The 16,825-nt window shown below is 43.1% G+C and overlaps 1 protein-coding gene across 1 annotated transcript in view; it reads right to left on the bottom strand.

Moving 5' to 3' along the window:
- The window catches only part of DOCK5 (dedicator of cytokinesis 5), a 278,523-nt gene that overhangs the window by 7,265 nt on the left and 254,433 nt on the right, over positions 1–16,825 (bottom strand). The window contains exons 47-50 of the mRNA XM_068973628.1: positions 14,494–14,670; positions 5,711–5,794; positions 4,742–4,879; positions 1,711–1,877 (exon numbers count right to left, since the gene is read on the bottom strand). Coding sequence (XP_068829729.1) covers positions 1,711–1,877; positions 4,742–4,879; positions 5,711–5,794; positions 14,494–14,670 — 566 coding nt within the window. The remainder of the gene's footprint in view (positions 1–1,710; positions 1,878–4,741; positions 4,880–5,710; positions 5,795–14,493; positions 14,671–16,825) is intronic.

The following is a 16,825-nucleotide window of genomic DNA, read 5'->3' as shown; positions in this document are numbered from 1 at the left end:
GTGACCATAGTTCACAGAAAATAAAATATATACAAGCTACTAAACAAATGAAAAAATGCTCAACTTCACACAAGAAAAAGACAACCACAAGTGCAACCAAACAAAATCCCGATGCCAAGAAAACATTTTCCACCTATCAGACTGGCAAAAATTAAAAGGCCTGATGATACACAATTTGGTGGCAAGGTGTGAGTGGCCAGGCACCCTTGCATATTGCTGGTGGGACTATAAATGGTTATAATCTCTGTGAAAGTCATTTTAGGAACAGTTTTGAGAACTTCAGCTAAATATGTTTAACAGACTAATTTCACTTCTTGACTTTTTCTTATATTGATATAATTAAATATTTACAAAGTAATTTTTTTCCATTCTTTTTTAAAATTAATTTTTATTGGATATAGTTGCTTTACAATGTCGTGTTAGTTTCTGCTGTACAGCAAAGTGAATCAGCTATAGGTTTACATATATCCCCCTTTTCGGATTTCCTTCCCAACTAGCTGGCCACAGAGCACTGAGCAGAGTTCCCTGTGCTATTCGGTAGATTCTCATTAGCTATCTGTTTTATACGGAGCATCAATAACATGTATATGTCAATCCCAGTCTCCCAGTTCATCCCACCCCCAAAGGTAATATATAGTGAAGATGATTCATTGCTGTCACTACTGTGGTAGTAAAAGGCTTAAATCAATCAAATGTCCATCAGGAAACAATGATGGAATGTATAGGTGTATCATGAGATATCTAACCTCAAAGAAAAGAGGAGGCTCTCTTTGTTCTGAAATGGAATGACTTCCAGATCTAGTAAGTGAAAAAAGCAAGGCAGAGAGAGTATTATATACCACCATTTATAAATCAAAAACATGTGGGAAAGGATATGTATTTAGGAACTGCTTCTGTACAGATAAAAAGCTGCTGGAAAGGCACCAAGAACAGAACCTGGGGCACTTCCCTGGTGGTCCAGCGCTTGGGACTCCAAGCTTCCAACGCAGGGGACATGAGTTCAATCCCTGGTCAGGGAACTAAAGAGCCACACGTCCAGCAGCGCAGCTAAAAAACAGAACAAAACCTGAAGACAGTATCACTGGCCTCTGGAGAGTGGTACTGATAAGCTGGGAGTCTGGGACTGATGGGAAATTTTTTTCATGATATACCCTTTCATATCTTTCAAATTTCATAATTCCTGAATTCATGAAATAAATTTTAAAGTTATTTTTAAAAATTGAAATGATGAAGGATTTCTCCAGTGGCCTACTGGTCAGGATTCCCAGCTTTCACAGTCATGGCCCAGGTTCAATCCCTGGGCAGGGAGCTGAGATCCCATATGCCACCTGGTCCAGCCAAAAAAAAAAAATTAATTGAAATAATGAAAAACAAAAGGCAAGCAATAACTAGAAATTATTGTGAGACAAACTAGGATATGACTGGGTGGGTGATAGGGTGGATATGACTGGGTGGGTGATAGCGTGTGGCAGGATTATGGGTGATTTTTTTTTTCTATTTTTCATAACTGTTGTTACTATCATGTAAATAATGATATTTCTCATGAGGAAGATGATGAGACAGATCCCCAAACTAATAACCCAGGTACTGTGAGTTATTTTCCTATGCAGATGACACAACCACATTGACCAAGTTTCATTTGGGTGACCAAAGGCAAACATTAGGAAAGATTTACCCATCCTTCTTGGCAATTAGAGATCAAAGCCTTACCCATCAGATCCTGGTCTGGAAGGAGCGTTATCAGATGAGTTAGAAGAGGTGGAGATCACAGAGGAAGCCACTGAGGTGACGGACAATCTCCGCAGTGTGGACGACATGATGTAGGGGACCATCATAGATCCCGTGCGGCTTTGCTTCCGGTCGGTCAAGTTGGGCGGCTGAAGGAGACACGACCCCTCATGGTTAGCTGGCCTGGAATTAAGCCCCTAGCAACTGGTGCAGTTCCCACTGGTTAATGGCCAGTCCCATCTGTGTCGGTGCTGGGACCCCATCCTGATAGGTTGGTGCTTGCGCTTCATTGGCTGTTAAATATTACAAATACTTATATTCTTTTTCTGTAGTTGGAAAGAGTTTACTGACATACTATTTTGCTTATTATAATATGATATAATGAGATATTCTGTAATTGTGTATCACAACATCCTGACATTTTAAAGTTTAAGTTGTGAGTTCATTTTCTGTATATTTAACAACTCTACATTTATTTTGTTAAAGTATAGTTGATTTACAATGTTGTTAAGCTTCTGATGTACAGCAAAGTGATTCAGATATATATATATATATATAAAAATTTACTGGAAGGACTGACGCTGAAGCTAAAGCTCCAATACTTTGGCCGCCTGATGCGAAGAACTGACTCATTGGAAAAGACCCTAATGCGGGGAAAGACTAAAGGCAGGAGGAGAAGGGGACGACAGAGAATGAGATGGCTGGATGGCATCACCGACTTGATAGACATGAGTTTGAGCAGGCTCCGGGAGTTGGTGATGGACAGGGAGGCCTGGCGTGCTGCATGCAGTCCATGGGATCACAAAGAGTCAGAAACAATTGAGTGAGTGAACTGATAAATATATATATATATTTTTTTATCATATGTTTATACACACATACACTATATATATATGTTCTTTTCCATTATGGCTTATCACAGGATATTGAGTCTAGCTTCCTGTGCTATACAGTAGGTCCTGGTTGTTTATCCATTCTACATATAATAATTTGCATGCATCTGCTAACCCCAAACTCCCAATCCATTCCTCCCTCACTCCCCCTGTGTAGTCCTCCTCCACTACCTTAAATTCTTAGTTATAGAGACAACTTAGGTTAAACCTGCCTTGTTTTTAAGACTAGAGAAAAATTCACCCTAATTTTCTGCCAGTCCCATGAGAAGGGAAAAACCAAGATGTTCATTACCCATCAATAGGACAGCAAAACCCTTTGTCTGCTTCTTCAACCTAGCTTCTGAAAGAGGGCACTTACAAAAAAAAGTACTGGAATAACAGAAGAGTTTAAGATTGAAACTATAAACCTAAAGCTTATCCTGGTGAATCTTAGGAAGTAAAGGAGCATGGATCTTCTGTCATAAAACATGTCTCTGGTAGCACTGATTATCCCCATAGACCACCATATCAAATCCAAATCATAATACTGACCTAGGTCAATAAAAACTGAATTCACTGAGTGAAAGCCAAGTCTCTGCCATCTAGGAGTCTGTGTAAAAGAAAAATGTCCCTAAAAGAAAACTGGCAGCAGGTTAGGAGGTAAATTTATAGGAAGGCCTGACGAAACACTCGGATGAGTGTGAGAGAGGATCAAAAAGACACTTGGGAGAAAAAGGGAATGGAGATGGAGGCATGGGAACTGGGGAACAGCAACACAGGAAAAGAAGCTCAGAGCTATGATTTGAGGAGAGAGAATTTTTAAAGACCTGGAGTTCAAGAATACAACTTTTGAAGAAAGTTAGTTAGTTAGTTAGTTCAGTCGCTCAGTCGTGTCTGACTCTTTGCAACCCCATGAATCGCAGCACGCCAGGCCTCCCTGTCCATCATCAACTCCCGAAGTTCACACAAACTCATGTCCATCGAGTCGGCGATGCCATCCAGCCATCTCATCCTCTGTCGTCCCCTTCTCCTCCTGCCCCCAATCCCTTCCAGCATCAGGGTCTCTTCCAATGAGTCAACTCTTCTCATGAGGTGGCCAAAGTGCTGGAGTTTCAACTTTAGCATCAGTCCTTCCAATGAACACCCAAGATGGATCTCCTTTAGGACGGACTGGTTGGATCTCATCATATATTTGTTAAACAGGACAGCTAAATGAAGATGGAACCAAGCATACCATCAACTATAGGAGAGAAAAGGTTGGCCCATGTACCCCTCCACCTAATTTCTTGGAAGGAAAAAAAAAAAATTGTAGCGGTGAGGAATGTTAGGTTTAGTCACTAAGTTGTGTCCGACTTTTGCGACCCTGTGGACTGTAGCCCGCCAGGCTCCTCTGTCTATGGGATTTCCCAAGGAAGAATACTGGAATGGGTTATTTCCTTCTCCAGGGGATTTTTCCAACCCAGGGATAGAACTCAGGCCTCCTGCACTGCAGGTGGATTCTTAACTGACTGAGCCACCAGCCAGAGTGAGAAATGTTACAACTGTCCTTAAAGAAATAATGATATCAGCTACATGCATTGTCACAGGTAAGTCACAATTCTTTCTCCTCTTCAAAGGTGCAAAGGGTGTGAACGTTTTACCAAAACAAAAAATAAAACTAAAAAAAGATCAGGAAAATCTATAAGAGTTGGGCTAGATAGGACACAAATAATAAGTACAGACTGGGATTAGGAAATTTCAACTTCTAGTAGTGTGGTTTCCACAATGTGGTCCTTAGTCCTACAGCACTACTTGGCGCATGCTGGAAATGCCAGTTCTTGGGCCTCACCCCAGACCAAGTGCATGAAAATCCCAGGGAACGTGGCCCAGCAATCTGTGTGTTCATGAGCCTTCCAGATTGTTCTGATGGTCATTCAAGTTTGAGAACCACTCTCCAACACAACAACAGTTGAAGGTCATCAAGAGCAAACCATGCCTTTTCTGACCCGGCCCTCCCTCTCCCACCCCGTCCTTTCAAGCCATTCCTAGTCTACTTTGACTATTTTGGCATCTGAGAAAAGGATCAGTATCACAAACAGTAGAAGAGACTAGAAAAAGGTCAGGAACAAGGAAAGCTCATAGGCTGTTGAGACAAAGCCTACCAGTGTTATGACCCCATAGCGCTTTTCCACTTTCTCCTTGAGTTCTCGGAAGCAGGAAGACAACCGGTCATGCAGTGGCTTCAGTTGCTCTGTCAGCTTCTCCCCATGGATGCGGATCCCCTCTGTCAGCAGAGGCATCTGGGGAAAAAGGCATGAGGGGAATGGGATGAGGTTTAAGGAGAGAGATGATTCAGATTTCGAGGCTGGGAGTGGATGGACGGTGGGGGTAGACAGGTCAACTGATGGATATAGAACAGATCAAATTAAAACGCTGTTTCTTAGCACAGGGCTTGGGAACCAGATGCCCTTGGGTTAAAGACGCAGAGGCATTCACACACCTAGGACATAAGTAACCAGGGGACCAAGCAAGGCAAACCCACACGAGCCTGGGGACCTTTCTAGGCTGGGGCAACTGATAGGTGTCACCTTGGACTGAAATGTATGATTGCATTTCCTCCCACTGTTTACAGAGGTAATGAGAGACAGAAACTGAGACCAACAATTCTCAGATGGAAACACCTGCCAGTGAATCAACTGGGGGAGTTTAATCTCCCTGCTAAGAAGACCACTCTCAACACTGCAGTCTAATGAAATGCTCTTCCTGTGTCACCTGGCCAAATAAATAAGATAGGTTGTGATTCTAAGAGTTTAAATAAAAAAGGAACCCTAAATGGGGACTTGTAGATGGATGCCCCAGAGCAAGGGGTCTGCAACCTCTGGTCTAATGGCTGAAAATCTGAGGTGGAGCTGATGTACTGATAAAAGGAATAAAGCGCACAATAAGTGCAATGAGCTTGAGTTATTCCAAAACTATCACTCCCAACCCCGATCTGAGGAGAAACTGTTGTCCACAGAACGGGTCCCTGGTGCCAAAAAGGCTGGGGACCGCTGCCCTAGAGAGTAAGTATCATGCAAGGGAGTCACCCCAGGAGCAAGGAGTGCTGTCCGCCACACCTTCCCTGGACATACCTGCAATGCTATTAGTCGCTTTAGCAGTTCAATCTTCTCCAGGTCTTCAGGATGCTCCTGCAAGTACTTATCTGTAAAAAACGCCTAAAAGGAGAGGATTGGCAAGTATTGATTAGAATGCACTCCTATCTGTATATGTGACCCTGAAAGGAAGGGGAAGGAAATGGAAAGAGGGAAACACATCCTCTGTTCCCTCTGGTGAACCAGGAATGATTAAGTAAGCATAGATTCCATTCCTGGGATAGCCCTTAAACCACCAGAGCGGACAATTCAAAAAGGAATGGGGTATTCTGTAGTCTTTCTAGAATCATGCAATTCCTAGCAAGAGTACATTCTTAACCATAGTTACATATACACATCAAATCAACAGCACCAGCAGAGAATGTCATTCACTAAAATAAGTTCCCCAAAGAACTAAGAAAAGACCAAGCGACAATATCAAAAAGTTGTTCATGAGACTAAATGCCTAGATTTATGAAAGAGCAAAAAATTAACAGGCTGAAGATGTGGCTGAGGGTTTTCCTGCCTTGCAGACTGTATCACAATTCCTGAAGACTTGTAAAAGATTTAACACTTTTACACATCAATCTGAAAGGCTATTTTTAAGGACAACATGAGAAATACTATAGATGTGGAACGGTTTTGAAAATATTAAATGCAGGTTGCATTTATTATGGTATGTCAAGACTACGTCACCCATGACATCATCAATAAACACTGATGTAAAGGCCCTATGATAAGGAAATAAACCCAAACTCAATCTACAAACGTAAGTGTTACATGCAAGATCATGTTAAAGACAGAATTCAATAGGGGAGAAAAATCAAAATCTGTGGTGAACATTTATGCTCCAACAGAGTTCCAAACTGGAGTTATCTATTTCCTCCTTATACCATAACCATCATTTCCAAGAATGCTTTTAGAGACCTTCAAATTTCCCCCTTACTCTTCTCCTCCACTCCTTAGAAAGGCCACCCCATTACATGAGATCCAAGAGTTCCGAAAACTATAGGATACGGTTATAAAAGAGGTCAGCCCATTTTCTGCGGAAAAGAGAGTAAGTGCAAACTTTTTCCTTGATTGGTTGAACTGTGTCCCCACCCGCAAGGCACAGGTTGAAGTCCTAAGCCTGGGACCTCAGAATGTGACCTCATATGGTCACAGACTAACTGCAGAGGTAGTTAGTCAAGATGAGGTCATGTTAGAGTAGGAGGAACCCTTAGACACTGGAGTCTAACTGGTTTCCTTACAAGGAGGGGACATGAGAAGACAGATACCTATACACAGAGAGAATACCACGTGAAGGGACAAGGAGAAGACAGTAACCTACAAGGCAAGGGATGCCAAAGGTTGCCTGCAGGACTTCCCTGGCGGTCTTGTGGTTAACAATCTGCCTGCCAATGCAGGGGACATGGGTTCACTCCCTGGTCGGTGAAGAGTCCACGTGCTGCGAGGCAGCTAAGCTTATGCATCACAACTACTGAGCCCCTGCTCCAGAGCACAGGAGCTGCAACTGCTGACCTTACTAGTGCTACAACTATGGAAGCCCATGAGCCCTAGAGTCCACTCACCTCAACAAGAGAAGCCGCCACAATGAGAAGCGCATGCACCACGGCTAGAGAGCAGCCTCTGCTCTCCACAACCAGAGAAAAAGCCCTCGAAGCAACAAAGACTCAAGACAGCCAAAAATAAATTACATTGTTTTAATAAAGCAAAGGAAGCCAGTAGCCCACAGAAGCCAGGAGAGAAGCAGGGAGCAGACTCGTCTTCACATGCCTCAGAGGCAACTGATGCTACAGACACCTTGCTTTCAGACTGCGAGCCAATCAATCCCTATTGTTTTAAGCCACTCTGTTGGTGGTATTTTGTTATGGCAGCCCTAGGAAATGGATACGACAGAGAATATAAATGTATGGAATCCAAGAATCACAAAAAGGAAGCGGGACATATATGGAGCAGCTTGTTATAGCAGACTCATATTTAGAGGGATTATTGATCTAATGAAGTATTTAAGTATTTGCTTAAATCTTCAGCCACCTTTCAAAATATATGTACTTGGGACTTCCCTGGTGGTCCAGTGGCTAAGACTCTGTGCTTCCAACAGAAGGAGCCCCATCTCCATAACTGGTCAGGGAACTGCAAGCTGCAACTAAATAGATCCTGCATGCCACATCTACGACCAGACAAAGGCAAATAAATAAATAATTTTAAAAAAACGTGTAGTTTGGGGCTTCCTTGATGGCTCAGATCCCACACGCCAGGGAACGACTTAGCCAGTGAGCCACAACTCTCGAGCCTGTGCTCTAGAGCCCATGGGCCCCAGCTACCGAAGTGTGCATGTCCTACAGCCTGTCCTCCATGATAAGAGAAGTCACTGCAACAAGAAGCCCGAGAATCACCAACGAGAGAGTAGCCCCCACTTGCCGCAATTAGAGAAAAGCCTGCACGGCGACAAAGACCCAGAACAGCCAAAAACAAATATTTTAAAAATACAGGTAGTTTATATTTTTGAAAGGTAATTTTTTTTTTAACCTATAATACTCCCTAAAATTCCCAAAGCATCAGTTGAGTCACAGATCACCAGAGGAGAGTGCTCTGAAATTAATTTTTCTAGCAGAGTCCTCCCTCACACCACAAAGGGCTGATAAATTACAGTAAATGGCTCCTGGGTTCCAATGACTAAGGCACTGATTAAAGAGCTGCCCTAAAATAGGTCACCTGTATCAAACTGGTAATGATGGATTTCCCAACTGACTGCAATAGCTCAAGGTGATCCATGAATTTACTCTTTTCTTATACTGAGAAATATACAAAGTCATACATATTAATGAAAAGTATAAACTAATATTTTTGAAAAGTTCTTGAAATAAATGTTTATATATACTTCCATTCCCTTTTCATTTTAATTTGAAGGTGGTCATATTGGAATAAACTTCATATAAAATTATATAATAGTTACAACCATGAGGGCTTCCCTGGTGGCTCAGATGGTAAAGAATCTGCCTGCAATGCGGGAAACCCAGGTTCAATCCCTGGGTTGGGAAGGTATCCTGGAGAAGGAAATGGCAATCCACTCCAGTATTCTTGTCTGGACAATTCTCATGGACGGAGAAGCCTGATGGGCCACAGTCCATGGAGTTGCCAAGAGTTGGACATGACTGGGCGACTAAGCACGGCACAAGGAGGCACAGAAAAATGCTGCTTGATTCCACTTACAGAAGATGCCTGTAACAGTCAAATTCATGGAGTTAGAAAGTACACTGGTAGAGGCCAGGGACCAGAGGATGGCGGGATGAGGAGTTAGTGTTTAATGGGGGGCAGAGTTGCAGTTTAGAAAAATGAAAAATTCAGGAGGTGGATGATGGTGAGATGTGAATGTACTTAGTGCCACTGAAATGTACAGTTAAATATGGTTAAAATAGTATGGTTTATATTATTTGACTTTCACAATAAAAAAATTAAAAAGAAAATTATATAATGGTCACCAATATTGGCATATATAAATCAGAGTTTAGGATGTTCTGAAAAAAAATGAATACTTGGAAAGACACATTAAAATTTGTGCCAGATAGCTAATAGGAAAAAACATACACTGAAATCATTATAGTATTTTTTAAAAAGTATTGCCTTCTGGGTCCTAATATTGAATTCCATTGAAACATTGGAAATTATTACTGAACCCTCACATGGGCAAACTAGAATTGCTCTCTGGTATTGTGAAGAGAAGAGAGGCGAAAAGAAAAGGTGAAAAGGAAAGATATAAGTATCTGAATGCAGAGTTCCAGAGAATAGCAAGAAGAGATAAGAAAGCTTTCTTCAGCGATCAATGCAAAGAAATAGAGGAAAACAACAGAATGGGAAAGACTAGAGATCTCTTCAAGAAAATTAGAGATACCAAGGGAACATTTCATGCAAAGATGGGCTCAATAAAGGACAGAAATGGTATGGACCTAACAGAAACAGAAGATATTAAGAAGAGGTGGCAAGAAGACACAGAAGAACTCTGCAAAAAAGATCTTCATGACCAAGATAATCATGATGGTGTGATCACTCAGCTAGAGCTAGACATCCCGGAATGTGAAGTCAAGGGGGCCTTAGAAAGCATCACTACAAACAAAGCTAGTGGAGGTGATGGAATTCCAGTTGAGCTGTTTCAAATCCTAAAAGATGATGCTGTAAAAGTGCTGCACTCGATATGCCAGCAAATTTGGAAAACTCAGCAGTGGCCACAGGACTGGAAAAGGTCACTTTTCATTCCAATCCCAAAGAAAGGCAATGCCAAGGAATGCTCAAACTACCGCACAATTGCACTCATCTCACATGCTAGTAAAGTAATGCTCAAAATTCTCCAAGCCAGGCTTCAGCAATACGTGAACCGTGAACTTCCTCATGTTCAAGCTGGTTTTAGAAAAGGCAGAGGAACCAGAGATCAAATTGCCAACATCCGCTGGATTATGGAAAAAGCAAGAGAGTTCCAGAAAAACAGCTTTCTGCTTTATTGACTATGCCAAAGCCTTTGATTATGTGGATCACAATAAACTGTGGAAAATTCTGAAAGAGATTGGAATACCAGACCACCTGACCTGCCTCTTGAGAAATCTGTATGCAGGCCAGGAAGCAACAGTTAGAACTGGACATGGAACAACAGACTGGTTCCAAATAGGAAAAGGAGTACGTCAAGGCTGTATATTGTCACCCTGCTTATTTAACTTCTATGCAGAGTACATCATGAGAAACGCTGGGCTGGAAGAAGCACAAGCTGGAATCAGGATTGCCAGGAGAAATATCAGTCACCTCAGATATGCAGATGACACCATCCTTATGGCAGAAAGTGAAGAGGAACTAAAAAGCCTCTTGATGAAAGTGAAAGAGGAGAGTGAAAAAGTTGGCTTCAAGCTCAACATTCAGAAAATGAAGATCATGGCGTCCAGTCCCATCACTTCATGGGAAATAGATGGGGAAACAGTGGACACAGTGTCAGACTTTATTTTGGGGGGATCCAAAATCACTGCAGATGGTGATTGCAACCATGAAATTAAAAGACGCTTACTCCTTGGAAGAAAACTTATGACCAACCTAGATAGTATATTCAAAAGCAGAGACATTACTTTGCCAACAAAGGTCCGTCTAGTCAAGGCTATGGTTTTTCCAGTGGTCATGTATGGATGTGAGAGTTGGACTGTGAAGAAGGCTGAGCGCCGAAGAATTGATGCTTTTGAACTGTGGTGTTGGAGAAGACTCTCGAGAGTCCCTTGGACTGCAAGGAGATCCAACCAGTCCATTCTGAAGGAGATCAACCCTGGGATTTCTTTGGAGGGAATGATGCTGAAGCTGAAACTCCAGTACTTTGGCCACCTCATGCGAAGAGTTGACTCATTGGAAAAGACTCTGATGCTGGGAGGGATTGGGGGCAGGAGGAGAAGGGGACGACAGTGGATGAGATGGCTGGATGCCATCACTGACTCGATGGACGTGAGTCTGAGTGAACTTCAGGAGTTGGTGATGGACAGGGAGGCCTGGCATGCTGCGATTCATGGGGTTGCAAAGAGTCGGACACGACTGAGCGACTGAACTGAACTGATTGTGTCCTTACTAGCTGCTGAGAATAATAAGACTAAAAAAGTCTGAGAGAAGAGAAAGGAAGGGAAGACAGAAGAAAAAAGATCTTTGCAACAACAGACCCAGAGCAGTGGGAAACCCAACTTATCAAGAACATTCAAATCACACGTCTCATCCCAAATAGGCAGAGAGAGACAGGAAGAAAGCTGACACTGATCAAGCCTCTACCACATGGCAGGTGGTGTACAATGTTTCTTATAGACGGGACATCGCCATTCCCCCACATCGCTCCTGTCAGTTATGTACTTTCCTTACTTTTTCCAAATATGAAACTGGGGCTCAAGAGAAGCTAAGTATCTTGCCCAAGAACACACAGCGGCCAATGGGAAGCCAGAACTGGGTCACAGCAGTGACTGATTCCGAAGCCCCTCATCTTCCCAGGGCACTGGGTACAAATGCAAATACAGGAACCTACAAGCTGCAAACGTTCAAAGATGTGAACGTGCATTCGCGTGTCCAATCACATGAGCTAGTTCCTGCGTCTGGTGTACACTGTCACGTGCGCGCATCCTCTGCAAGTGGCTGTGCTTCTGTGCACTTTACTGTACAGAGTACAGCAGTACAGGATCATTATTTGAAGCCCAGGATGTCTGGAAGCAAGTGGAAAACAGCTGTAATGTAGCTAGCACTACTATACTTTCCAGGTACTGTATTGTTAAGATCAAAAATGTTTTATTTTTTGTTTACATGTGTTATTTCTGTGGAAAGTATTATAAACCTATTATAGTACTGTATAGCTGATTGTGTTAGTTGGATACCTCGGCTACCTTTGCTGGATTTAACAAACAAGCTGGTTTCACACACACGCTCTTGGAATGGAACTTGTTCGTATGTAGGGGACTTACTGTTAAGGGAATCAGCCCATTTAACCTCTGCTTGCCCTTCCCGTCTGTCTCCTTTTCTTCCCCCTCACTTTCTGTGCTACTCAACAGGGGTGTTACTTGTTATATTTATATTCAAGAAGTGTTAGACCCTCAGTCGTGTCCAGCTCTTTGCAACCTCATGGACTGTAGCCCACAAGGCTTCTCTGTCCATGGACTCCTCCAGGCGAGAATACTGGAATGGGTTGCCATTCCCTTCTCCAGGGGATTTTCCCAACTCAACAACTGAATGCAGACCTCCTTCATTGCAGGCAGAGTCTTTACTGTCTAAGCCACCAGGGGAAAAGTTTTCAGGAAGACTCCGAAATTATTTAACCACTGAAACCACACCTAACAATTAAAAACCCTCTACTAATTATATATTCTGAATGCATTCAGTTCAGTTCCTCAGTCATGTCTGACTCTTTGCGATCCCATAGATCACAGCACACCAGACCTCCCTGTCCATCACCAACTCCCGACGTTTACTCAAACTCATGTCCATCGAGTCGGTGATACCATGCAGCCATCTAATCCTCTGTCGTCCCCTTCTCCTCCTGCCCCCAATCCCTCCCGGCATCAGGGTCCTTTCCAGAGAGTCAACTCTTTGCATGAGGTGGCCAAAGTATTGGAGTTTCAGCTTTAGCATCAGTTCTTCTAAAGAACACCCAGGACTGATTTCCTTTAGGATGAACTGGTTGGATCTCCTTGCAGTCCAAGGGACTCTCGAGAGTCTTCTCCAACACCACAGTTCAAAAGCATCAATTCTTTGGCGCACAGCTTTCTTTATAGTCCAGCTCTCACATTCAAACATGACTACTGGAAAAACCATAGCCTTCACTAGACAGACCTTTGTTGGCAAAGTAATGTCTCTGCTTTTTAATATGCTATCTAGGTTGGTCATAAGTTTCCTTCCAAGGAGTAAGCGTCTTCTAATTTCATGGCTGCAATCACCATCTGCAGTGATTTTGGAGCCCCCCCAAAAATAAAGTCTGATCCTGTTTCCACTGTTTCCCCATCTATTTCCCATGAAATGATGGGATCAGATGCCATGATCTTAGTTTTCTGAATGTTGAGCTTTAAGCCAACTTTTTCACTCTCCTCTTTCACTTTCATCAAGAGGCTTTTTAGTTCCTCTTCACTTTCTGCCATAAGGGTGGTGTCAGCTGCATATCTGAGGTTATTGATATTTCTCCCGGCAATCTTGATTCCAGCTTGTGCTTCTTCCAGCCCAGCGTTTCTCATGATGTACTCTGCATATAAGTTAAATAAGCAGGGTGACAATATGTAGCCTTGACGTACTCCTTTTCCTATTTGGAACCAGTCTGTTGTTCCCATGTCAACTTTTAACTGTTACTTCTTGACCTGAATGACTGAATGCATTGCTGCTAAGTCGCTTCAGTCGTGTCCGACTCTGCGACCCCATAGACGGCAGCCCATCAGACTCCCCCGTCCCTGTGATTCTCCAGCCAAGAACACTGGAGTGGGTTGCCATTTCCTTCTCCAATGCATGAAAGTGAAAAGTGAAAGGGAAGTTGCTCAGTCGTGTCCGACTCTTAGCGACCCCATGGACTGCAGCCTACCAGGCTCCTCCATCCATGGCATTTTCCAGGCAATAGTACTGGAGTGGGGTGCCATTGCCTTCACCCAAACCCTATACAGTGGATTCCCACACAGTGAGCATTCCATTCATGCATTTCTAGAGTAACAGATAAGACTCTTATTTGAACTAATTTAACTGTAGAGCCAGGGCCAGCATTTGTCCATGCAACTGATTGCACAACATGTCAGGGGAGGGATTCCTAGAATCTAGTTTCAAATAGAGTGTGGCTCTGTGTTTCACATAGATGCTGCTTCCTTTCTGGGGCATCTTCAGGTCTAGAGTCCACTACAAAGCTTTCTACCTTCCAGAGGAGAGAGGGAGTGTGGGGTGGAATTCATAGGTAGTGAATCAAGCAGAAGTCCACCAGGCTGAAAGCTTTGTACCTTCCAGAGGAGACAGGGAGTGGGGGGTAGAATTCATAGGTAGTGAATCAAGCAGAAGTCCACCAGGCTGATCTTTTGGTGACTCTACCAGACACTGGCCTGACCCTGGCTGGGCGGCTAATGGTCTCTAGGAGGTGTGAGCTCAGGGAGAAGCTTTCCATTTATTTCATTTGCCCATTCCTTAAGTGGAGAGCATTAATAGCTCTCAGAGAAATTGTAAGAAACTAATTTGCCAGCTGCACAATGCCACTGGAGAAGGAGAGAGAGACACACGTAACCTGGTGGCCCTGTGGGGTTCCCAGGATGCAGCCCACCTACCTTCTCATAGTTAGAGAAGCCCCCCATGACAGCCGGGTCCACGATGCCATTGAGCAGCATGGAGAGGGGATGCACAGAGAGGGACTGGTCCCAGGCATGCTGCTGGACACAGTTGCTGATCTTCTCATTGGTGAGCTCCATGGTTTCGATGGCATTCTCCAGAGGGCTGATTTCCTCCTGTGGACAGAGCGCATGGGAGAAGAGAGACACTGAGCTCCATGGTCACTCTGAAAAAAGCCTAAGCCTTCCACTCAACAGGAACACAATTCCCACCAAGCTACAGAGGAGTGATGCTTTGCTTGTCAAGATCATGTTTATTAATAAGGAGAGAATACTTACTTGAAATGGTGTTGGTAAGCCGCAAGATAAGCTACTTTGTTTCTCAATACAGTTTAGCACTTTTACATGATTTCATAAATGACAGCTATTTTAATTTATAGATTATAGATCCATTGAACACTCAGAATGTATGGAATCAGAGAGTAAGATGAAAACAAATGGCTAAACGGTAAAAACTAGGAGTAAGTAGAATTTTAATTTGTGATTTACTTAGAAGACACTCATTTTCTTTGCTAAGCTGTTTAAAATCTTCTCAGAAAGTACAAGGATGATTTATAAATTGGAGTTATGGTAATGATTATTTCTTGGGGCAAAGTGTGTATGGAAATTTTGAGAAGACAAAATCGGAGCTGTAAGAATGCTTGTTTCTTAGGCAAATCTTTCTTAAGAGACTTTTGAGATGATCAACAACAAGAGGGGAACAATGAATGTGACCCAAGACATTTGGGCACAAGCAAAAATACTCACTGCTAAGAGGTTTCATGCTCCTTCCATGAGAAAAGGTAAGAGATTCTGGAAGTTGCACATTCAGACTTACATTAACTCACCTTAGTATGGGTTCTGTTGTTCATAGAAGTTGGAAATAGTAAGATGTATTAGAACATTCAAGCTGGATTTTACATGAGAATCAAATAAGATATAATATGGATTCAGAGAGAACTCCTTCGTGGAAATGTCTTCCAAACCAGATTCAAGAAAAAGTGCCTCCTTCTTCACTTTACCCATGATCAACCAGCATGACCTCATACTCCAAACTTGATCCCAAGCCTCTGTCCAAAATCATATTTACATTTCAAAAATAATAATTTATCACTAGAGGGATGGAACACCTCAAACTTCAGATTTGTTCAAGACATATTTCTTGATTGCTTATTTTCTGCAAGCACTGGGCTGAGAACCATTGTTACAAAAGTGATTAAGGTATAATTCAGCTGGAAGAAGGTTATGGACAGAGGAGCCTGGTGGGCTACAGTCCATAGCGTCGCAGAGAGTCAGACACGATGGAGCAACTGAGCACAAGGCTGGAAGGAGCTTGTGACTTTTATGGGGTCAAGGTCAGAATGCAGAGGTCTCAAGACAAGTGAGCATGGTAGGTAACTCTTTAAAATAAGCCCAGGTTGTGACAGGGGCATAGAAAAAGGGCATCTAACTCAGGTTGGGAGTTTTAGAGATGGCTTCTTGGAAAAGCTAGTATCTAAACTCAATCTCAATGGGAGTTAGGTTAAGAAGTGGAGAGAGAGCATTCTGGATAGAATGACCCAATGTCAAAGAGGGTTGAAACAGCACAGAATAAGCAATTTAGTTCCAGGCATAGAAGACCAAGTGAAAGAGGCTTTTAGTCCCCAAGACCCTGTCTACATGTGCTAGGAGCATGGGCTTTCTGGTCTAGGTACTGGGGAGCCATAGCAAGGTTTTGAACATGAGAATGATACAGCCGGATTTTCACTATGGAATTCATACTATGAGGCAGAGAGGAAAAGACCTAAGAAGCCCACCAGGCAGGGTGGGGCCAATTAGGAGCCTTTTTCAACATCATCAGCCAGAGATGAATGAGGGTAGAAACAGCACACCATAGTAGGAGGGCTGGGGGAAGAAAAAACCAAAACATTAGAAAGGTAAAATGACCAGCTCTGGGGAGTGCTGAAGATGGATGTGAGAGTTGGACTACAAAGAAAGCTGAGTGCTGAAGAATTGATGCTTTTGAACTGTGGTGTTGGAGAAGACTCTTGAGAGTCCCTTGGACTGCAAGGAGATCCAACCAGTCCATCCTAAAGGAAATCAGTCCTGGGTGTTCCCTGGAAGGACTGATGTTGAGGCTGAAACTCCAAAACTTTGGTCACCTGATGTGAAGAGCTGACTCATTGGAAAAGACCCTGATGCTGGGAAAGACTGAGGGCGGGAGAAGGGGACAACAGAGGATGAGATGGTTGGATGGCATCACTGACTCAATGGACATGAGTTTGGGTAAACTCCAGGAGTTGGTGATGGACAG

This window comes from Capricornis sumatraensis, chromosome 6, assembly GCF_032405125.1.
Source record: "Capricornis sumatraensis isolate serow.1 chromosome 6, serow.2, whole genome shotgun sequence".
Classification (NCBI taxonomy): domain Eukaryota; kingdom Metazoa; phylum Chordata; class Mammalia; order Artiodactyla; family Bovidae; genus Capricornis; species Capricornis sumatraensis.
Note: the sequence above shows the minus strand (reverse complement) of the source record. Positions and strands in the feature narration are given on the sequence as shown.